We start from the raw sequence: 24331 nt of genomic DNA, 5'->3' as shown, positions 1-24331 counted from the left end.
TCAGGTTAAATCACCACCAGTCAGCGCACTCCACCTCAAAGAAGACAGCAGCCGATGGTCATCTGTGACTATGATGACTTTATCTTTACCAGCATAATATATTTATGATGGTTATATTTTTGACTGGGGTAAGTTAAAAATGTTTGCAATATAATCGATATTTCAACTGAAAAAAGCAAATAAAAAATGTTGTATTAACAAAGATGGTGTTGGCATCATAAAGTAGCCTTCAAAACTTTCCAGTGTGTTTGGATTATTATATAATACAAACAATTATCCACAATGAAAAATTGTCTATAATTTGCTAAATGTGGTTTGATGTTTGGTTAATTTGAGTAAACCTAACATTTCTAAATCTGCAAAACAAAGTGCTGTAATGTGCTGTAACAAAAATGCCGTAAATCTCTATGACTCTAATCTTGCAAACGAAGCAATATTAATAGATTGAGCTGGATGTTCATTTGATCAAATAAATGTTATGACATCTGCCAGTGGCATTTTTGCAATTTTATTTTCCATCTGGCCATTTCTGTCACCTATCAAACTTAGAGATCATAACCATTAACAATATTTAAAATTATCATTAATATTTTCATCTGGTATGAATCATGTAAAATCTTATCCAAAAGGAAATAAATTTGTCATGCCAGTTGGTTTCAGTAACTTATTTGTTGCTTGCATTTAGTTCCACACGTGGTCCTGCTCAGTGGTTTGTTTTGGCTAGGACAATACTGCCCCCTTCTGTTCAGTTTTGTTCTGGGGATTAAACATGAAGGCCAAAATTTTACCATCCCTCCTGCCGTGGAAATCGGAGCAGGCGAGAGAGCTGGACCATGGAAAGGTCCGTTGACCTCTGGCGGGATTTTACGGTTTCAGGATGAGCAAGGCAGTAAAATGTCACCCAAAATCTTTTTTGAATCACAGTTTTTTGCTCAGAGCGCAGGTGAAGAGACTTCTTCGGTTGCTGTCTGTTTGCTTTTCTTTGGAAAAGTACTAGTCAATAGGTCTGGCAAATGGTTAAAGACTAGCAGTTAGATCAGAGATCCCCTGATTTGCTTTGCACATGCACCCACCTCTATCCATTCTCATGAAAATCCTCATCCTCCTTGAGTTCAATTGTCCTGCTTATCAGTATGACCTATCTGAGTGAGAATATATCCCCCATGTTGGGATGATATTAAATGAAAATAATTCAGACAAAACTGGAAATGTCAAAATAAAGGGCAGAAAGCAAAATTGCCTCAAATAAAAAATAACCAAGTAAACTAAACAAATGCCAGCTCACAGATCTTAAATCTGTTGAATATAACTTTTAAAAAAACTTTCATTGCAGTAAGAATAATCGTATATCTATGTTATCCCTTCACAACCACTGAAATACTTGTGGATGGTATTCACTTTATCATGTGCCAGCAAATTTGCATGCAGCAAAAGGCAGGAAGTGAGATTGCAATGCACCTGTTTAAAATGTACATTCAGCAATGACCTACGTCCTTTAGAATGTGTGAAAAAGGCAATGTCTGCCACATTTGCATTATTTTTAAACCCTTGTTGAAAACGTAACACACCAGGCGACCAAATGATAATACACCAAGCCTGGTGCAGGTCTGGCTTGAAGCCTTCTCACACAACACTTCTTCCCACCCCACATTCTCTATGTGCTGTGGTTGATCATTAGTCACCATAAAATCATCCCTTAACCTCAACCTAACATGAACTGTGGCCTGTTTCTTCATTTTAATGTAGTCAAGTATATTTAAATATGCAGCATACATGAGTTATCTAAATCTCTTCCCATATGTGTATAAAAATCTTTAATATAGTAAAAAGTGAGAGGTCTCCAAAGTTGCCACATCTGCAGATGGCTCTGTCAATGTTAGATGATGACATGTCCTTTTAAATGGGAAACCTGATGTGAATTCCTGAGATGTCAAGTTCAAAAATGTTCATAGAAACCTTTACTTTTTTTAACATTTTGTAGAGATGTAAATAACCAATTCTGTGACGTGATTTTCTTGCAGCTGCCAGCGAAGGAGGGGCCAATGTATTTACTGTGTCATACTTTAAAACCAGTGCTTACCTGGCTCAATCGCCACAGCTTTACAAGCAAATGTGTATTTGTGCTGACTTTGACAAAGTGTTTTGCATTGGACCTGGTAAGTCTTTGTTGTTCTATACTTCGTGTCATTTAAACACTTTGATTATTGGAGGACTTGACTTGGGTAGAAGAATCCTGTCACTGGTGCAGCACATTTATAGATGGCATTGAAGGTAATGAAGGAATTAGCTGTGATCATGTAGTCATAGGCAGCCTGGTAGCACAGTGCTTAGCACTGCTGCCTCACAGCATCAGGGACTTGGGTTCAATTCTAGCTTTGGGTGACTGTGTGGAGTTTGTACATTCTTCCTGTGTGGGTACCTCCCAGGTGCTCCAGTGTTCCACAGTCCAAAGATGTGCAGATTAGGTGAACTGTGATTTCTAAATTGTTCCCAAGATGTATAGGTTAGAGTGATTAGTGGGGTACATGTGTGGAATTACAGGGATGGGACCTGAGAAAGATGTTCTGTCAGAGGGTCGATGCAGATTCAATGGGCCAAATGGTGGCCTCCTGCACTGTAAGGATTCTATGATTCTCTGATCATAGGTATCGCTCTCCATTAGAAAGGAACAATTAGTTGTGTAACTCAAGCTCATGGGTCAAGGCAAGGGGAAGATCTCTATAAACTACCACAGCTGGTACTGGGATTGAAGTCATGATGTGGGTATGCTGGCGTTGGACTGGCGTAAACACAGTAAAAAGTCTGACAACACCAGGTTTTAGTCCAACCGATTTATTTGATAATAGACTCACAAGCTTTCGGGGTTAGCCCCTTCGTCAGGTGACTGGAGAGTTCTGGCCTCAGACAGAGCATATAAAGCACAGACAGTTTAGACATTACTGATTAGAATGCGAATCCTTACACCTAACCTGCTGTTCAAGACCTGAAGTGGCTGACAATGTGAGTGGAAGGAGCACTGATCACAGGTTAAAGAGATGTGTATTGTCTCCAGACAGTACAGTGAGGTTTTGCAAACCCAGGCAAGTCACGGGGGTTACAGATAGTGTGACATGAACCCAAGATCCCTGTTGAGACCGTCCTCATGTGTGCGGAACTTGGCTATCAGTCTCTGTTCAGCGACTCTGTGCTGTCGTGTGTCGTGAAGGCCGCCTTGGAGGACGCTTACCCGAAGGTCAGAGGTGGAATGCCCGTGACCACTGAAGTGTTCGCCAACAGGAAGGGAACAGTCTTGCCTAGTGATTGTCGAGTGATGTTCATTCATCCGTTGTCGTAGCGTCTGCATGGTCTCCCCAATGTACCATGCTTCGGGACGTCCTTTCTTGCAACGTATCAGGTAGACAATGTTGGCCGAGTTGCAAGAGTATTTACCATGTACCTGGTGGATGGTATTCTCACGTGTGATGATGGTATCCATGTCGATGATCCGGCATGTCTTGCAGAGGTTGCTGTGGCAGGGTTGTGTGGTATTGTGGTCACTGTTCTCCTGAAGGCTGGGTAGTTTGCTGCGAACAATGGTCTGTTTGAGGTTGTGCGGTTGTCTGAAGGCAAGAAGTGGGGGTGTGGGGATAGCCCTGGCGAGATGTTCGTCTTCATCAATGATACGTTGAAGACTCCGGAGAAGATGTCGTAGCTTCTCCGCTCCGGGGAAGTACTGGACGACGAAGGGTACTCTGTCCACTGTGTCCCGTGTTTGCCTTCTGAGGAGATCGGTGCGGTTTTTCGCTGTGGCGCATCGGAACTGTCGATCTATGAGTCGAGCACTATATCCTGCTCTTATGAGGGCATCTTTCAGGGTCTGGAGGTGTCTGTCACGATCCTCATCTGAGCAAATCCTGTGTATACGGAGGGCTTGTCCATAGGGAATGGCTTCTTTAACATGTTTAGGGTGGAAACTGGAGAAGTGGAGCATTGAGAGATTGTCTGTGGGCTTGTGGTACAGTGAGGTTCTGAGGTGACCGTCCTTAATGGAGATGCGTGTGTCCAAGAATGCAACTGATTCTGGGGAATAGTCCATGGTGAGTCTGATGGTGGGGTGGAATTTGTTGATATCATCATATAGTTGTTTCACTGATTGTTCACCATGAGGCCAAAGGAAGAAAATGTCATTGATGTATCTAGTGTATAGCGTTGGTTGAAGATTCTGTGCAGTGAAGAAGTCTTGTTCAAACCTGTGCATGAAGATGTTGGCATATTGAGGTGCAAATTTGGTCCCCATCTCCTCAGAAGGCAAACACGGGACACAGTGGACAGAGTACCCTTCGTTGTCCAGTACTTCCCCGGAGCGGAGAAGCTACGACATCTTCTCCGGAGTCTTCAACGTATCACTGATGAAGACGAACATCTCGCCAGGGCTATCCCCACACCCCCACTTCTTGCCTTCAGACAACCACACAACCTCAAACAGACCATTGTTCGCAGAAAACTACCCAGCCTTCAGGAGAACAGTGACCACAATACCACACAACCCTGCCACAGCAACCTCTGCAGGACATGCCGGATCATCGACATGGATACCATCATCACACGTGAGAATACCATCCACCAGGTACATGGTAAATATTCTTGCAACTCGGCCAACATTGTCTACCTGATACGTTGCAAGAAAGGACGTCCCGAAGCATGGTACACTGGGGAGACCATGCAGACGCTACGACAACGGATGAATGAACATCGCTCGACAATCACTAGGCAAGACTGTTCCCTTCCTGTTGGCGAACACTTCAGTGGTCACGGGCATTCCGCCTCTGACCTTCGGGTAAGCGTTCTCCAAGGCGGCCTTCACGACACACGACAGCGCAGAGTCGCTGAACAGAGACTGATAGCCAAGTTCCGCACACATGAGGACGGTCTCAACAGGGATCTTGGGTTCATGTCGCACTATCTGTAACCCCCGTAACTTGCCTGGGTTTGCAAAACCTCACTACTGTCTGGAGACAATACACATCTCTTTAACCTGTGATCAGTGCTCCTTCCACTCACATTGTCAGCCACTTCAGGTCTTGAACAGCAGGTTAGGTGTAAGGATTTGCATTCTAATCAGTAATCTCTAAACTGTCTGTGCTTTATATGCTCTGTCTGAGGCCAGAACTCTCCAGTCACCTGACGAAGGGGCTAACCCCGAAAGCTTGTGAGTCTATTATCAAATAAATCGGTTGGACTAAAACCTGGTGTTGTCAGACTTTTTACTGGGATTGAATCCATGGTGGTAATGTCATTCTGCATCATAGTCTAAAATAGTTAATAACAATGCCAATTCACTATCACAAATTGGCTGCTATCTTTGTATATTATCTATTCATCAACACTTCCAGATCGTATAGATGTTGTTTAAAAAAAAATCAGTTTACAAGCTAGGATCTTATTCATTTTACATTCTGTCAATAACATTCTTCATGGCAGCAGTTCTGATGCAAATTATTGGAATGCTCCAGGTCTCCGAAAATATGTTTATTTCGAATTTAAAATTGCACTGAAGCAATCACCCCAAATCTTTTAAACACGTGTGGAAGTAGCATATTCTTTTCAAACTTATCAGCCTTCCCAGTTTTAATATCATTTTACAGTAATTCAAATTTCTCTTACCTTTTAAACAAAGCTTAACTGCCTATTACGTTGTACTGTATAACCATAGAAAGTTTCCAACACAGAAGGGGGCCATTCAGCCTATCTTGTCCATGTCAGTTGTAATATGTCATTTACAAACATGGGGCATTATATTGCAATTAGTTTCAAGATTTAGAAAAAGAACTTGCATCTTAAGTTTACCGTGTCTTTCTACAGTGTTCCGAGCTGAGGACTCCAACACACATCGCCACCTTACTGAGTTTGTTGGACTTGACATTGAGATGGCATTTAATTACCATTATCATGAGGTGGTGACAGAAATTGCTGAAACTCTGGTACAGATTTTCAAGGGTTTGAGAGATAGGTAAAATAACTTCTTATCTATGTTCAGTGATTTATTTCTTCTCATGGTTTCAGTTTATTTCCCCACTCTTGAAGTTATTGTGTGGGAGGATGACTGTATAATTTGAATGTTTGCTAAGGAAAATGTATTTGTCAGAATGTTTAGTGACGTTCTTCCATGAAGCATTGTACTTGAAAGTAATGTTACATTCAATCTTATTGAATCGTTAAGTCGAAGCAGCTTTGAGTCTCTTAAAGCCTGTGTCAGGGATTTGTTCATGTCTAGACTATTTTAACCCATTTACTTTATCTTTGCATACCCGTTTGAAGACTCTCTGTTCTCCTCCCAGAATTTTTACCTACCAGTTTTGTATTGTCTGCAAACCTGGATGCGTAATACTCAGTCCTTCATCTAAGTTATTAGCATAGATTGGAAATAACTGAGACCCCAGAACGAGTTCTTGCACTAATTTCCCATTAGTTACAGCCTGTCAATGTGAAAATGAATTATTTATTTCTACTTTTATTTGCCCTTTAGCCAATCCCCTATCTATGTTAATATAGTATCCTTAACACCCCCATGAGCCATATCTGTGTAACAACCCTTTATGTGACACCTTATTGAGTCTCTTTAGAAAATCCAGGCTGACCACATCCACTGTGCCCTTTTTTCTGCCCTGCTGGTTACACCTTCAAAAAACCCTAATTTGTTAAACATGATTTAAGCCACTTTGACTCTACCTAATTATGTTATGATTTTCTAAATGTTACCATTCTTTCACAATGAATTCCAGCATTTTTCTGATGATTGATATCAGGCTAACTGGCTTGTGGTTCTCTGTCTTTCTTTCCTTCCTTTACATTTTATTACTTTTAAATCCACTGGGACCATCCAGAAGCTAGGAAATTTTGGAAGGTCACAAACTGTGTAGCCACCTTTTTATAAACCTTGGATGTAGGCCATCAGGCCCAGGTGTCTTTTCAGCTTTAATTTCTTCAGTATGTTTTCCTTACCAATATTTAGCACTTTAAATTCTTGATTCCCATTAGACCATAGGCTCCCTGACATTTCCTACCATCAACTATGAAAATGAATTTTAAAAATATCTGTTTAACAGCTCTGCCATTTCCTTATAATTTCCCCTGGCTTAGCCCCAATTTTACTTTTGCTATTCTCTTCCTTTTTTTAAGAAGCTCCAACAATCTATTTGAAAGCTCTTGCTAATTCATTTTCATCTATTTTCTCCTACATTTTCATTTTGTTGTGTATCTTTGTTGCTTTCTAAAACTCACCAATTCTTAATGGTACCATGAGTGGTACCATTATTAGCCTTTTTTTAATTTAATACTATTTTAGTCTCTTAGCTAACCATGAATGCTCTGAGTTCCTTTCTATTTCTCAACTGAATGTATATTGAGAAAAATGGAGCGTGTATTCATTGAGAATTATAGACTATTTCTTCAAACGTTTGTCATTGCTATCATACTTTTTAATCTAATTTCCCCATCTATCAAGTACAGAAAGAGAAAGAAAGATTGGATTAAGAGAAATAAAAGGGATTCAGAAAGGAAAAGTAAGAAAATATGTAAAATTTGATATCTTTTAAAGCTCCTGAAAGCAATGGAGAACCTGATGGATTGAGATACCATGACTTATAATTGTTCACTTTCTGGGAAAGAATTGATTGGCTGTCATAAACAGTGATCACATCATTAAAAAGGATCTTATTTGAGTAATGGGCAAGTAATGTTCAAATGCAAAAACAGCCAAGAAATCACTAAAGGTTTATGCTGAGATGCCGTGTCCACAATGGTAACAGTGGAAGAATGTAAATCGGTCAGCAAATTGTGGCAATTCACAAGTTATAAAAGATTTCTTCCTTGTTACAAGTTGCTGGCCAAATTGCATAATCCTGCATGATCGCAGGATTGAAATTTGAATTAAAATTTTTTTATATTTTCCCTTTTCGAAGATGCCAGACATCAAAATAGTTTAAAATACTATGTTTGCACAGTGGTTAGAACTGCTACTCAATGCCAGGGATCGGGGTTCAATTCCTGGCTTTGTTCCTGTCTGTGAGGGTTTCCTGTGGGTGCCCCAGTTTCCTCCCACAAGTATGTGCTGGTTAGGTGCATTGGCCCTACTAAATTCTCCCTCAGTATATCCAAAGAGACTAGGGGATTTCCACAGTAACTTCATTGCAGTGTTAATGTAAGCCTACTTGTGACATACCCCCTTTATGAATACCAACTTTTAAAGGAACATTTTCCTGAAACCAATCAATCTTGTACAGTGGTGGGCCACGTGTGACCCATCAGGCTTCTGAGTGCGGCCCACAAAACATTTTTGTTGATTGTTGCCCATGTGCAGAATTGTCACAGTTCCACTGGTTTCCATCCACACTGCTTTTTTCCTACCTGTATGACTGAATATGCATGTAAAGCAATGGCACATGAAATGAGGTGCATGCTGATTGTTCACAACATTAACTGAGAGCCATGTGTTCCCTCCTTGCTCAAGCAAATGTAAATGTTTGTTTTGTTCTTTCCATTTGCAAGTTGATGACCATTCTAATAGTAAATGAATTATTAAGCATTTCCTATAACTTGTTATGAAATATTCAGTATGTATTAAATGTATTCAATCTTATTCAAGGATCACGGTTAGTGAACTTACCCGATTTCAATCTTGCAGCTCACTAAGATGATGGAGAGCCATTCATGCAACCCACTCACTGGCATAGGCTGTCCATCACTGCTGTATGTGGTCTGTGAATAATTGATGCTGTCACTGGATACTAATAATACAAATTATTCAAGGCCATGTAAAATTTACACCATTACAAAGCTCACCAAAAATTAGACAAAAATAAATTGGGATGTTTTAGTGCCCTCAGTTTATTGCAAGTATTTGATTATTAATTATAATGATGGACATTTTTTCGTTTACACTTTGCTTCCTCTTACAGATGAAATGAGCAACAATAACTGAAAGCTATAATTTCTTGAAAAATTCATTTTAATTGTCATCTAAAATATTAATTAATTGTATTGTTAAAACTGAACAGGCATCAGACTGAGATTCAAACAGTATACAAACAATACCCATGTGAACCTTTTAAATTCTTGGAACCAACTTTGAGGCTGGAATTTCCTGAAGCTGTAGCCATGCTGAGGGAAGCTGGTGTGGAGATGGGTGATGAAGAGGATTTGAGGTAATGATAAAAATTCAATTTTGTACCATTTAAGTTGATTGATCGTAAGAACTTAACATGTCATTTTGTAAAGTGTCACTGTAGATAATATTTTCATTGAAAAATCTGTAGCCTCAAAGTAATTTTTTTTTGCATGTCAGTCAGTGAATAATTGATTCAGCATACTCAGGTGCTGTCTTTTCTATTTGGCGAACAATTACCAAATTAATCCATCAGATTAAATATCAATCAATTTCATCTGCCAAAAAATTAGTGAGAAAACAAGATATTGGTGACATTCTTTGGGGCTGGTAGCATTGTGATATTGTCACTAGTCTAGTAATCCAGAGGTCCAGGTTCAAATCCCATCACAGCAGATGGTTGAATTTAAATGTGATACAAAAAAATCTGGCGCCTAAAAACTAAGGTTGTTGGTTATCATAAAAACCCATCTAAGTTGACTAATGTCCTTTAGGGAAGGAAATCTGCCATCCTTAGCTAGTGTACATGTGACTCCAGATGGCAGCTATGCGGTTGACTCTTAAATACCCTCTACCAAACCACTGAAAAATCTCAAAGGAATGAAACCGGATGGAGCACCCAGCATCCACACCGCAAAGTGCCAAAAGACTGGTCAAGCAACAGGCATATTCACAGAATCATACCTTACAGACAGTGTCCCAGACGACATCAACCCTGTCCCACTAGCAGGGCAGACCTAGTCACACAGTGGCATATGGGAGGGAGTTATCCTAGGAAACCACTACATCAACTCTGGACTCCACGAATTCATACTGAACACCATTTGAGGGTGCTCTGGATGTGGGGGAAAGCTCAATCTCCATCACCAAGAATGGCTCAATAGCACAACTACTGACAAGCTGGCCAAATCCTAAAGGACATAGATGCCAGACTAGGTCTGCAGCAGGTGGTGAGGGAACCAACAAGAGGGAAAAACATACTGGACCTTATCCTCACCATGCTGCCTGCTGCAGATGCATTTTTCTGTGACAGTATTGGTAGGAATGACCTTGTGAGGACAAAGACTCATCTTCACATTGAGGATACCCTCTATCATGTTGTGTGGCACTACAACTGTGCTTAATGGGATTAATATTTAACAGATCTAGCAACTCAAGTCTGGGCAATCATGAGGTGTTGTGGGCCATCAGCAGCATCAGAATTGTACTCAACATAATCTGGAATTTCATGGTCCCATCTATTCCCCACTCTCTCACCAAGCCAGAGGATCAACCCTGATTCAATGAACAGTGCAAGAGGGCATGCCAGGAGCAACACCACACATTCCAAAAAATGAGGTATCTAGATGATGACGTTATAACACAGGACTACTTGCGTGTTAAACAGCTAAACTAGGAAGTGATAGACAGAACTAAGCGATTCCACAACCAACAGATCAGAATTAAACTCTGCGATCTTGGTCATGAATGGTGATGGACAATTAAACAACTAACTAAAGGAGAAGGCTCCACAAATATTCCCATCCTCAATTATGGGGGAGCCCAGCACATTGGTGCAAAAGATGAAGCTGAAATATTTGTTTCAGTCTTCATCTAGAAGTGCCGAGTGGATGATCCATCTTGGCCTCCTCCGGAGGTGCTCGGCATCAGAGATGCCAGTCTTCAACCAATTCGATTAGCTTCATGTGATATCAAGAAAAGGCTGAAGGCACTGGATACTGAAGGCGGGGAATTATAGGCCGGTTAGTTTAACGTCTGTGGTAGGTAAAATGTTAGAATCCGTCATTAAGGAGGAAATTGCGAGGCATCTTGAAGGGAATTGCTTGACAGGGCAGACGCAACACGGTTTCATTAAAGGGAAGTCGTGTCTGACAAATTTACTGGAGTTCTATGAGGATGTGTCTAGGGCAGTGGATAGAGGAGAGCCGGTGGATGTGGTCTTTCTGGATTTTCAGAAGGCGTTTGACAAGGTACCTCACAAGAGGTTATTGCAGAAGGTCAGGGGACATGGAGTTGGGGGTAGGGTGTTAGCGTGGATAGAGGATTGGTTGTCAAATAGGAGACAGAGTGGGGGTCAATGGGTGCTATTCGGATTGGCGGTTGGTGACTAGTGGAGTGCCCCAGGGGTCGGTGCTGGGGCCTCAGCTTTTTACCATTTATATAGATGATCTGGAGGAGGGAACCGAGTGTAGGGTGTCGAAATTTGCTGATGACACCAAGATTGGGGGAAAGGCAAATTGTGCGGAGGGTGTGGAGAGTCTGCAGAAGGATCTAGATAGGCTGGGCGAATGGGCCAGGAAATGGCAAATGGAATTTAATGTTGGCAAGTGCGAGGTGGTCCACTTTGGTAGGAAGAATGGTAGGAAGGACTATTACTTACGTGGCGAAAAACTGCAGCAGGCGACGGTGCAGAGGGACCTCGGGGTCCTTGTGCATGAGTCGCAAAAACCCAGCTTGCAGGTGGTCAGGAAGGCGAATGGGATGCTGGCCTTCATAGCGAGGGGGATTGAATATAAAAGTAGGGAGGTCTTGCTGCAGCTGTATAGGGCATTGGTGAGGCCGCAGCTGGAGTACTGTGCAGTTTTGGGCGCCGCACCTGCGCAAGGATATTTTGGCCTTGGAGGGAGTGCAGAGGAGGTTTACGAGGCTGATACCGGAGATGAGGGGGTTGAGCTATGAGGAGAGGCTGAATAAACTAGGCTTGTACTCGTTAGAGTTTAGAAGAATGAGGGGAGATCTCATTGAGATGTATAAGATGATGAATGGGATGGATAGGATAGAGATGGAGAGACTCTTCCCGCTCAAAAAAGACAGTAGGACTAGGGGGCACAGCCTCAAGATAAAGGGGAGGCGGTTTAGAACGGAGTTGAGGAGGAACTTCTTCACTCAAAGGGTGGTGAATCTCTGGAATTCTCTGCCCGTTGAAGTGGTGGAGGCTGCCTCGCTAAATATTTTTAAGAAGCAGGTTGATGGGTTCTTGATAAGAGAGGGGATTAAGGGTTATGGGGAGAGGGCGGGAAAGTGGAACTGAGCCACGACAGATCAGCCATGATCTTATTGAATGGCGGGGCAGGCTCGAAGGGCTAGATGGCCTACTCCTGCTCCTATTTCTTATGTTCTTATACTGCAAAGGCTAAGGGCCCTGACAAAATTCCAGCAATAGTCCTGAAGACTTGTGCTCCAGACCTTGCCGTTCCCCCTAGCCAAGCTGTTCCATTACAACTGCAACATTGGAATCTACCTGGCATTATGGAAAATTATTCAGGTATGTCCTTTACACAAGAAACAGGATAAATCCAAACGGCTCATCAATCTACTCTCAATCATCATTTAAGTGATGGAAGGTGTCATCAATAGTCGTATCAAGTGGCACTTGCTTAGAAATAACCTGCTCATTGACACTCAGTTTGGGTTCCACCAGGATCACTCTGCAACTGACCTCAATTGCAGACTTCAATTATAGACAAAAGAATCAAACTGCAAAGGTGAGGTGGAAGTGACTGTCCTTGACATCAACGCAGCATTTGACTGAGTGTGGCATCAACGAGCCCTACCAAAACTGGAGTCTGTGGGAATAGGAAAAATTCTCTGCTGGTTGGAGTCATACCTAGCACAAAGGAAGGTGGTTGTGGTTGCTTCAGCAATGACTGACCTTCCATCATTAAGATCAGAAGTTCACTGATAATTACACAATGTTCACCATTTGCAATCCTCAGATAATGAAGCAGTCCATGTCCAAATGCAGCTTGACCTGGACAATATCCAGACTTGGGCTGATAAGTGGCAAGTAATATTTGCACCCCACAAGTGCCAGGCAATGGCTATCTCCAACAAGAGAGCATCACCATCACCCGTTGACATTCTATGGCATTACCATTGCTAAATCAATATCCTGGGTTACCATTGACCAGAACTTGACTAGATTAGCTACGTAAATACTGTAGCTACAAGAGCAGGTTGGAGTTTAGGAATCCTGCAGTGAGTAACTCACCTCCTGACTCCACAAAGCTTGTCCACAGTCTTGATTTGTTCATCTGGCAACTTTCCACATTGTTACCTCTCTCCACTACCCCCTCCACCACTGACATACAATAGCAGAATTGTGCATCATCTGCAAAATGCACCACAGGAACTCATCAAAGTTCCATATGTACCACCTTCCAAATCCAAGACCGCTACCATCTAAAAGGTCAAGGAGGGCCAAGGGTGGCAGATACCTGGGGAGACACTACCTGAAAGTTCCCTTCCACGCCACTCAGCATCCTGACTTGGAAATATATCATTGCTCCTTCACTGTTGCTGAGTCAAAATCCTGGAACTCCTACACTAACAGCACTGTGGTTGTGCCTACACCAAATAAACTACAGTGATTCAAAAAGGCAGCACACTACTACCTTTTCAAGGGCAGTTAGGAATTTGCAATAAATGCTGACCTAGCCAGTGACAACCACAACCCTTAAAAGAACTTTTAAAAGTCACAAGATAACATTAATTTTCCAGTTTAAATCCAAGAATAATACAATTCTAAACATAGCTGATATTAGAAACAGCAGGAGATGGTAAATATTGATTTTGCTCCAGTTAGTGATAATGGTAAATTAAAATAGTGAACACATTGTGACATTTACTTTTCAGCACCCCAAATGAAAAACTCTTGGGTCGCCTGGTGAAGGAAAAGGTAACAGAAATGATTACTATGTTATTCTTTAATGAAATGAATGCACTATATTCAAATATTCGCTAAATCAGAGTATTTTAATATCCCCTAAGTACTACAACTATACTTACCACTATCATTTGAGCTGATTGGTCTGTAGGTTGCCTTAAATCAGTGAAGCAGTCAAAGAAGAGTAGCATTATTGCGAAATTGTGTTTGATTAATCTAATCCATTTTTTCACTATTTGACTCTGCTGTTAATCTTCAGACGTACTTGTTAATGGTTTTGATTCTTTTAAAAATAAAATTTATTACCACTATTATTGAAACAATTTCTATTCCAACATAATATGTGGTAACTTCATTTCAAGGAAAGACAGACTTGCATTTATATAGAACCTTTCATGACCACCCAGTGCCCCAGAGCACTATACAACCAATGAAGTATTTTTGAAGTTACTGTAGGAGACCCAGGAGCTAATTTCGCATTGCAAGACCCCACCAGTAGCAATAATGAACAGGTGATTTGTTTTTCTGATGTTGATTGAGGCAAAAATATTGACCAAGACACCAGAAATAACACCGCTGTTCCTTTTAGAAATATTGCCATGTAATCTGTTGTAACCCTCATCCTGAGAGGCCAGATGGAGTCTCAATTTAAAGTATTGTCCAAAAGACGTGTATTTGTTATATGCACACATATACCTGTGTGTCACATCCCTATCAGAAAGCAGTTAACAAATACTAGTTTAATTTGCCATATTAGAATTTCATTTGAATAGTTGTAATACAGAAGTATCTCCTAACTAGTAGAGAATGGAGCCAGTGTCTACCAGTTTTTTTATGGAATATGGACATTGCTGGTGAGGCCAGCATTTATTGCTATGCCTTAATTGCCCTTGAAAAGGAAAACAAATATGAAGACTTTTTTGTATTAGGCATTTCTGTTGGCGATGCAATAGATAAATATTGATAGTTGCTATGCACATTTGAGCTATTGTAACCATGATTATACAGTGCTGCAATATTGAATCTAAAGGGTGCAATCTCATGGCCCCATTCGCCACAGATGCAAATCTGTTATGGCCGCTAACTCCCATGAGCGGCCCAAATGGGACCTGCGCTGTCGAGAACTCACTTTGAGATCTTCTCTGTTTCACCCCCAATGATGTGATCATGTCTAGTGATTTCTATGAATTGAAATAAATTTTAATATAAAGGGCTTTACACCATAGTGTTCGCCCATGATACACCTCTTTCCCCCTTCATGGTAACATGAAGTCAAGCTGGTGCAAATCACTACTGGTTTTTGAAAGTGAAAATCAGTCGTGATGACTATGCCGGGGACACAAAGACCCCAGGGATTGAGGGGCAAAGCTGGGGCATTGACCCTTACAGTGTCCCCTGACAGTGCCAGGGGGCATGTGCTGGGGACTGCCAATGGAGCTGTGGCAGAGGCAAGTAACCCTCCACCATTGGAACAGGGGAGTTCCACTTGGTTTTTTTGGGGGGATGGCGCAGGCGATACATGGGAGGGGAGGGATAGTGGAGAGGAGAGAGCACCAATGCCAGCAAGGAGGATGGAGAGGGTTCCAGCGTCTAAGGGAGTGGGAGGAGGGGAGGGTCCCAATGCTGGAGATGAGGAGTGAGCCCCAGTGTTGGCATTTTGGCGGGTGTGGGGAATGCCCCACGCGGGGGTGGGGGCATCTCTATGGCAGCAAACAGCCCGATCTCCGTGAGATAGTTGGAGGTGGCCCAATCTCTGTGAGAGGGAGGAGGGGGGCCTTGAGTGTAACTGAGATCAGGGTACCCTTTAAAAATGGCAACCCAATCTCAGAATGCCTTCTTTGCTGGCTGTTTTATGCCCCACACACACATCCCCACCCCCCACCAGCTGGCTCTGTAATTCTTGCCAGCAGTTTAAAATTGCACAGAGAGCTGCTTGCTCAGGCAAGAAAGGGCATCTGTGAAGCCTGCAAGTTTCACACAGCTTTCCTCACCTCATCTAGTATTCTGCAATTTTGGAAAAATTCCACCCAAGGTCTTTGATCTTGTTCTTTAACAAGTATTCCCTTTAAATCTATGCCATATACTTTGCATCATGTTAAATCAGTAATTGTGAGTGACTTTGTGCCGCAAGCACACTGCAAAAATGAATAGGTGGTGAGTCTCCTTTTTACCTTTGAACTGACAATGAAAATTGGCTGACTTAATGCATGGTTTAGGGCAATGTTGGCATGTATTTATTTTAGTATGTTGGGGTTCCAAAATGAAAATAATGCTTAGCTCTTGAGTTATATTTTATACTTTAGTTAAAGAACAATTTGTGCATACAACAATCCGAGTTTCAGTGCAGATATAATGGGCTCAATTTTACTGTTTTTATTATCGCAGTATGATACAGACTTCTATATACTTGACAAATATCCTCTTGCTGTGAGGCCCTTCTATACCATGCCAGATCCACATGACCCTGTAAGTAAAACTTTTGTTTTAACTGAAATCTTGTGACATAACAATACAGGAAAAAACAATTACATTTATATATTTTAATGACATTTTTCAAAACAATCCAGAAATACTCCAATTCCTATGACATGTTTATGAGAGGGGAAGAGATTTTGTCCGGCGCACAGAGGATTCATGACCCTCAGCTTCTGACTGACCGAGCTCTCCAGCTTGGGATAGGTATGTGTGTGCAGTTTTTCTAAAATTGAAATATCTACCCTTTGTATCCCTTCTCAGGATTACTTGGTCAAAAATGTATACAAAAACAATAGCCTAAAAATTGGATTATGCTTGGTGAGGTCAGTGGCAGGATTACGTCAGAACTCCAGCCTGGGTTTTCTTTTATTCCCGGCCAGCTGCAGGTGGCACTTGTGGCCCTGGGGACAGTTGCCCTGTCGTTGGGGATAGCGGGGGAAGATGAGGTACGTGGGGGTAGTGGCTGGGAAGGGGACAACAGAGGAAGTGAGGCTCACTGGGACGGCAGGAAGGGGCATAGCAAAATTGGCACAGGCACCAGTTGAGGTTGAAACAAATTTAAGCTGGTAGGTCCAGGAGATGGGAGTTTTTTACCGATCTGGACTTGATTGCACTCTAAATTTGTTAAGTTGTAAAACCCGTTTTACTGTTGCCATTTTACTTAATATCTTGTGCTGTCGTGTAATTGAGATAAATAAATCTTAGATGTTTAATATTTAAACTTTTTCTACACTTTTATACAGATATAGAAAAGATAAAGTCATACATTGATTCCTTCCGATTTGGTGCTCCTCCACATGCAGGTGGTGGCATAGGTAATGTATTGTTTCTGCTCCAGGCAAGTCACAAATGGTTTCCAGTAGGTTTATATATATATAATTCTATTCATCCTTTTTCCTCTTTTCTCAACATTTAGGTTTGGAACGGGTCACCATGCTGTACCTGGGTTTGCACAATATACGTCAGACATCTATGTTCCCTCGTGACCCCAAGCGGCTAACTCCTTGAACATGGCCAAATGATTAAAAAGACCTGTTCATCTACCATTAGAAACTAGTGTATGGTTTTTTTTTAAAAAATCAGTAATTAATACTAATAAGTGCCAAAATAACATTGTTTCCATTGCACTGATAAGTTGCAAATTTCACATTCGATAAGGTAGTTTTGGAATTTTACAAAATCTTAAATTATTAGACTGAACATTAAAGAATAAAACAGTACCACGTGACCGTTTCTAATGTAACAACAATTTACAAAATAATGTTTGAAGACCATGGAGAATTTATTGTAATTCATAGATGACTGTATACAGGCTACATTGTTTGCATGTGGGAATTTACAGAATGGTTTGCAGGAATAGCCTTAAATTGAAATGGTAGATCAAAAGTAAGAAGATTGAAAGTGTAAATGTTGAGGTAGTAGCTTGCTGTGATAGCAAATTTTCACTTTTAAATAAATTCTAGACTCAACAAATTGCAATAAATTGATTAACTACTTGAAATGTGAAGTGATCTTCTATCTTACTCTGTTGTATATTAACTTACTAATTAATAACTAATAATTTCCAGGATTTAATAACAGAAACCAGTGCTTTCCCCTTGATATTCTTGCTATAACACCTTGGTTATAATAACGACTGCCTACTATCACTGAACAATTTCTGAGGTGGGGTGGGTTCAACATTTAACTGCTGCATTTTACTTGCCCTACTGAAAGCACTTGAACCTTGGCAGAAATGTTGGATCTGCACTAAATATTCTTTTGAGTTCAGCCATACTGGTTATCCTATAAGCAACACCTTGTGCTCCCAACATCTAGTTCTATAATGGCATGACCCAACGCTATAAAAGTAGAATTCTGATTTTCCAACAGTATGACAACAGTAAAACAGGCTGTTTAACATGAATCATGAACATAGCTAAATTTTATCTAATTTTTATTGATCTTTGTAACCAAAGAATAGATCTTGCAAACTTGAGTGGCTGCACGTAATTAAAATATGTTGGCACAAATGGAGGACAAGACTCACCCAACACTAGTAACCAAATCAACAACACACGGAGAGGTGTTAGAATGTGTTAATGACCCAATGTCTTAATCTGAACAGTTTTAACGGTTATTGCACTTCGTTCAAACAAAACTAAATTTACTAACCACCATTTGTTTCAGCAATAAAAATAGAAAATACTGAAGAGATTCATTAGGCCTTGCAACATTGGTAGAGAGTAAAACTATTAATATTCCAGGTTGGTGACTGTGTCACAATTCTAAAGGGTCACCAACCTGACATATTAACTCTGTTACTCTCCATAGCTGATTGACCTGTAAGTATTTCCAGCATATCCTGGGTTTTTTTCCAGATTTCCAGTATCTATAGTATTTTCACACCATTGTTTTTTTTTAGCAGATTTGGGTTTTTAACAATAAAATCAAAAAAAGGTGGGTCTCTGGTAGTTAACACTTCCAGAACCTTATAACCGTGTTTGATTCAGTTTAGACCTCACGAAGCTTCATGCTGATCTGTATCTGATGTGACCCCAGCTTTTTGTCTCACACACCACTTTACTCCTATTCTAATTATTCATATTCAAAGTAATAACATCTGAGAATTATATCTCCCCTAGTTGGTCTGCATTCAAAAACAAGCCTAGAAATAATATATTGTCTTCCGATATTAAAGCTCAGGTTTTTTATATGAAAAAAGAAGAAATTTAATTTTTTAAAAAAGCAGCCACTTTTATTTTTCCAAAATATTTATTCCGTTAATCAAGAGAAGTTACAAACATTTATTTTAGGAATTTAAGATTAGATATTTAACACACTTTCTGACTCAACATTTGAGTTCACAATTTCAAACCATATCCTGCACCCATTATATTTTTAAAGCGGCTGATGGTGATGATATTGTTTGACCTATTTATACTTTCTCCAGACCACCCTTTGTTTCTTGTCCCATTATTATCTACATGTGCCTCACATCAACATTCTTTTTGTCATTGAATCTCTCCTACAATTCACTTTGCCTACCCTTTCATTCTTCTTCCCAACACCTTTCTCTGCCTCTGACATCTTTAATTTTTTACAGTTCTGACATAAGTCATTGGCCCGGCATAAATATAAAACTTGAAAAGGTTTAACTTAAGCAAAACAGGATTCAACATTTTTCTACTGTGAACAAAAATTAATATTCAATATCAAGGAATGGTATACCTGAAACATGGGAGTTAAACTACAAACCCATTTTACAAAGAATCTAACAGTATTTTTGAAGTAGCTTCCAACTTTACTGTAATTTTCTTATTTGTGGTTATTTATTATTTTAAAAGTTCCCAAGACACTATATTGCAAAGACCAGGGTGTTATCCCTGGTGTACTGGCCAATACTTATTCCCTCAATCAACATCACAGAAACATATTAAATAGCCATTGTCACATTGGTGTTTGTGGGAGCTTGCTGTGTTCAAATTAGCCAATGTATTTCCTCCATTACAACAGTTTTATATATTGGCTCTGAAGCACTTTAGGATTATTTTCTCATGTAGAGTTTCTGTAAACTGCAAAGATCATGAATATGTCCAGAAAATAATTCATTTTGTTAAACAATTCCTTTGAAAAGTAATGATTATGATGATTCCTTCAACAAATGTTAAACAATTCCTTTGAAAAGTAATGATTATGAGGAAAATATTTCGAAACTCATCTACACAAGGAGTAAATAAGAAAACAAAACCGTAGGTGATGAATTATTTTCTGGACATATTCATAACATAAGAACATAACATAAGATGTTATTGTACTTATGTTCTTATGTTATAAGAACATAAGAACATAAGAAATAGGAGCAGGAGTAGGCCATCCAGCGAATATGAATATGTCCAGAAAATAATTCATCACCTACATTTTTGTTTTCTTATTTACTCCTTGTGTAGATGAGTTTCGAAATATTTTCCTTGTAAAAGTAATTACTTAACCATCTGATGCTGCTAATCTTGCATGGACCAACTTGGCAACGGCCAGTTTTGAAGCTGGTACTTGAACTGCAGCTACTTATTTTGTAGAAATTAACATTATGGGTTCTTCTAACATGTCTGTCAAGGTCCTGAAAGATGACATAAGTTCCAAGCCCAGACTATTGGGTTTAAGTACCTTTTCATTGTTTCTATATATTTTGAGTTAATCAATTTAAACGGTTTAGAACGGAGTTGAGGAGGAACTTCTTCACTCAAAGGGTGGTGAATCTCTGGAATTCTCTGCCCGTTGAAGTGGTGGAGGCTGCCTCGCTAAATATTTTTAAGACGCGGGTTGATGGGTTTTTGATAGGAGAGGGGATTAAGGGTTATGGGGAGAGGGCGGGAAAGTGGAACTGAGCAGCGACAGATCAGCCATGATCTTATTGAATGGCGGGGCAGGCTCAAAGGGCTGGATGGCCTACTCCTGCTCCTATTTCTTATGTTCTTATGTTCTTATCCATTTGAAATGAGCAACCAATTGTGGTCTACACTAACCAGTCATGTTGCAATCTATATATACTGACTGTGTCCTGTTACACAATCTCCAGAAAAAGGATTCTCCAACGATAGGACATTTGGGCAAAGATCCAGGAGACTGCAGTAATTTGCAACCTGAGTAGTTACTTTATATGAGAGTTAATTATGTTCAGTCGGGCATTGGCAAGATGGTTTGCAGACTTTATCTCAGCTACCAATTGGCTTTTGAAAAAAAAGATTTGAAGAGAAACATCCTCTCAGTTGCCTAAAATACTCTTTGCAACTAAGTACAGGAAATGGCATTGTGGTTTTGTTGCTGGACTAGAAATCTAGAGACCCAGGGCAATTCTCTGGGGGCCAGAGTTGAATCTCACCATGGTGGGAATCTGGAATTAAAAGTCTAATACTGCCATGAAACAATTGTTGGCTGTCATAAAAACCCATCTAGTTCAACAGTGCCTGTCAGGGAATGAAATCTGTTATCCTTACCTGGTCTGGCTTATGCCTGACTCCAGATCTCTAGTGATATAGTTGACTCTTAAATTTCCTCAGGGATGGCCACTAAATGCTGACTCAGCCAGTGACACCCACATCACTATATGGATAAATGAAATAAAGTAAATGAAATAAGATGATGTAAAATACTTTGTGGGTTATTAGCTTATGGGATATTCAGTATTTTTTAAAAGTCAGTTAGGTGCCACCACTGAATCTGACATCCACTTTATTTTTCACATGACTAACCCTATGCTTGCATGTTTTTGTATAATAATTTTTTTCAAGATTAGGAGAAAGAGAGAAAGAGATTTGGAATTGGGGTGGGCAGAGTTCCAACACGGAGAGTGAGAAGAGTAGCCACGCGGGGGCGACTGAAACCTTGAGACATTATCATGGATAAACTGTGGCAAAATGCTGAGAGTGAATGAGGAACAAGGGGACAGAGACAAAAGAACAAATGAGAAAGGATTATTCTTAAACAAAGAACAAATAGACTGTAGATGCTTCACCACAAGTGGCTGTTTAGGGTATTTAAAAAAGCAATGGGATAAATATTTGGAAGAGGAATATGAAAACATCTGAGGTGAATGGAATTATGAAGAGTATCAATACTACTCCTTTATTGAGTCAAGAGCCAGGAAGTAGTTTTGACGCTGAGCTATATTTAAGATACTGTATGCCAAACAAGCAACATTTCAGTTTAATTCAAGGTGGTCTATGTTAGCTGATTTTCATGTGTGAAGTCCAAGAACTGATCAGGTCTGACCAAGGCTCCTTATTCAGACTTGTCACCCTCAGACACAACCTGAATCCAAGGAGATGGGACCTATCAAAAGTGGCATTGATGGGGAGTCTGACGAGACCTTGCTCAATGTAGAGGAATTCTGACTCGTGTTATGATGAATATCCTAACGAGTTGTTGCATGTTTCTTTTGCCGTTCACCTTAAATTAGTGTCCCCTGGTTTGTCAACCTTCCCACTAATGGGTTCAGTTTCTCCTGATCTGCACTGTCCAGGCCCCTTCTGACTTTAAACACCTCTTTCAAATCTCCCTGAAACCAACTCTTCTGTGGGTGTCTTGAGAGCGGGGAATTCACTTGCTGTTTCTAGCACCTCAACTTTCTTCTCCTTGATGTCCAATTTGGGGAAGGGATGAAGCTGCTAGGTTGTGTAACTCCTGTTTAATATGCTTTATAAATATTCCAAAAATACTTGAACTTCTGGAAATAATTTTTTAAATTGTTATTTTCACAATTTTGAAAACTCAAATCTTTTTCTTAAAGTTTAGTACACATTGACAAAAGCATCGTTTGGTCTTACAAATTGAAATAAACATCTATGCTACATAACCGCAGAAAAATGCTTTATTTTCTATCTATCTATTGATAACAGTAAGCAATCTAAATTTCTCACAGCAAAAATCTATTTTGGATTTGAACTGATCATTGAATTTTTTTCTGCTTCTCGTCCAGGGAGGAGTCAATGAGTGAAAGCCTGTTGCATAGAGCTGTTGCTTGGAGTCCTGCCTTGTCAGGTGTGTGCCTTCTGCTCAGTTCAGCATCCCTTTCCTCTGCCTCTCCTGTCTTTTGAGCTCCTCTTCCAAGATGTTATGGTAAAGACCTTATACCAGTATGAATTTGTGCAGGAATTAACACATCAACACAATCTCTGCCCTTTTTTGTGTGGAAAGGCTGGAGTACACTTGCAGATCAATTCAGACACCTTAAGTGGCCCTTCACTCTAGTTGCGCTTACATTGGCCTGTCTAGTGGATATATGGCTTTCATTGCATCTCTTTTCCACCCTAGCCTGTGATATCTAAAATAGTCTCATGCACCAATGCAGCAAAGGGTATGCTTTATTCCCAATAAGTCATCAGTTGGGTGTTTTACATTCACTGGATACCTGAGCTATTTCAGAATTCTGCATGACTAATAGAATCATCGAGGTTTACAGCATGTAAACCTCTATGATTACCAACTTTTCCATGCCGCCTTTTTTTAAACCACTAAACTAATCTCAATTGCCTGCGTTTGGTCCATATCCCCCTCTCCCTGTCCTACCCAAGTAACTGTCTCAATGCTTTTCAAAAGACAAAATTGCATCAAGACATGCATCCACATGCTTAGTATAAATATACTGGGTGTGCAGATTGTAAATCCTGAGAAACCAGTTAAGAGCATTGAATCTCTTCCTGCTGATGCAGTTCTATAGATTTTCAAGGGATGTTTTCACTGCCATTAAGGTCTCAGGGTACATTGGGGAAGCTAGCAAAATGACTGTGCCCTTTGCCTGTAACAATCAAATATAAAAACTTGTAAACACTGAGCATTGATCATATGGCAGGTGCTGTCCCTCACTGCTTGAAATGTTGCACTGGTGTTTTCCATGGATGCCTAGAATAGCCTTTTCAATAGAAGCTGGTGACCTTTATTTCACAACAAAGTTATATAGGGTTTTTAACGTGTAAAACATTCCAAGGTGCTTAACAAGAACAGTATCAATATAAACATTAATCATATTTTAGATACTGAGCCAAAGAAGGAGAAATCAAGACAGATGACCAAAGCTTAGATGTAGGTTTTAAAATAGTGATAGGGAGGATATGGGAGTGAACTCTAAGGCTCAAGCCCAAGGCATTTGAAGGCACAATAACTAATGATTAAAATCAGGGATTTGCAAATTGTCAAAATATAAGGAACATGGATATCTCAAAAGGCTTCTATAGATGGAAGAGCCTAAAGAGATGGCAAGAAATTAGTTTTTAAATTGAGTCTTGTTGCACAAGGAGCAAGCAAAGATGTTTCCGAGGATTTAAGATGTAAACAGCAGAGTCTTAGATTAGCACCGGTGGATGATGGAAGACTAGCCAAGAGATCATTAGAAAGGGGAAACAAAGTAGCAGCTAAGTTAAGGAAGGATCAGGTTCACACTTATAAAAGCAAAATACTACAGAAGCTGGAATCTGAAGCAAAGGGTCATCTAGACCCAAAACGTTGGCATTATTCTCTCCCCACAGATGCTGTTAGACCTGCTGAGATTTTCTAGCATTTTGTTTTTGTCA

At 40.2% G+C, this 24331-nt stretch overlaps 1 protein-coding gene across 1 annotated transcript in view; it reads left to right on the top strand.

Annotated features, from left to right (window-relative positions):
* The window catches only part of dars1 (aspartyl-tRNA synthetase 1), a 54687-nt gene extending 36903 nt beyond the window's left edge, over window positions 1-17784 (top strand). Inside the window, exons 11-18 of the mRNA XM_080199362.1 lie at window positions 2022-2156; window positions 5842-5989; window positions 9036-9182; window positions 13778-13820; window positions 16194-16274; window positions 16376-16487; window positions 17027-17098; window positions 17200-17784. Coding sequence (XP_080055488.1) covers window positions 2022-2156; window positions 5842-5989; window positions 9036-9182; window positions 13778-13820; window positions 16194-16274; window positions 16376-16487; window positions 17027-17098; window positions 17200-17291 — 830 coding nt within the window. The 3' untranslated portion in view covers window positions 17292-17784. The remainder of the gene's footprint in view (window positions 1-2021; window positions 2157-5841; window positions 5990-9035; window positions 9183-13777; window positions 13821-16193; window positions 16275-16375; window positions 16488-17026; window positions 17099-17199) is intronic.
* Window positions 17785-24331: the final 6547 nt, after the last annotated feature.

This window comes from Carcharhinus amblyrhynchos, chromosome 11 (genome assembly GCF_965287045.1).
Source record: "Carcharhinus amblyrhynchos chromosome 11, sCarAmb.v2.hapA, whole genome shotgun sequence".
Classification (NCBI taxonomy): Eukaryota; Metazoa; Chordata; class Chondrichthyes; order Carcharhiniformes; family Carcharhinidae; genus Carcharhinus; species Carcharhinus amblyrhynchos.
Note: the sequence above shows the minus strand (reverse complement) of the source record. Positions and strands in the feature narration are given on the sequence as shown.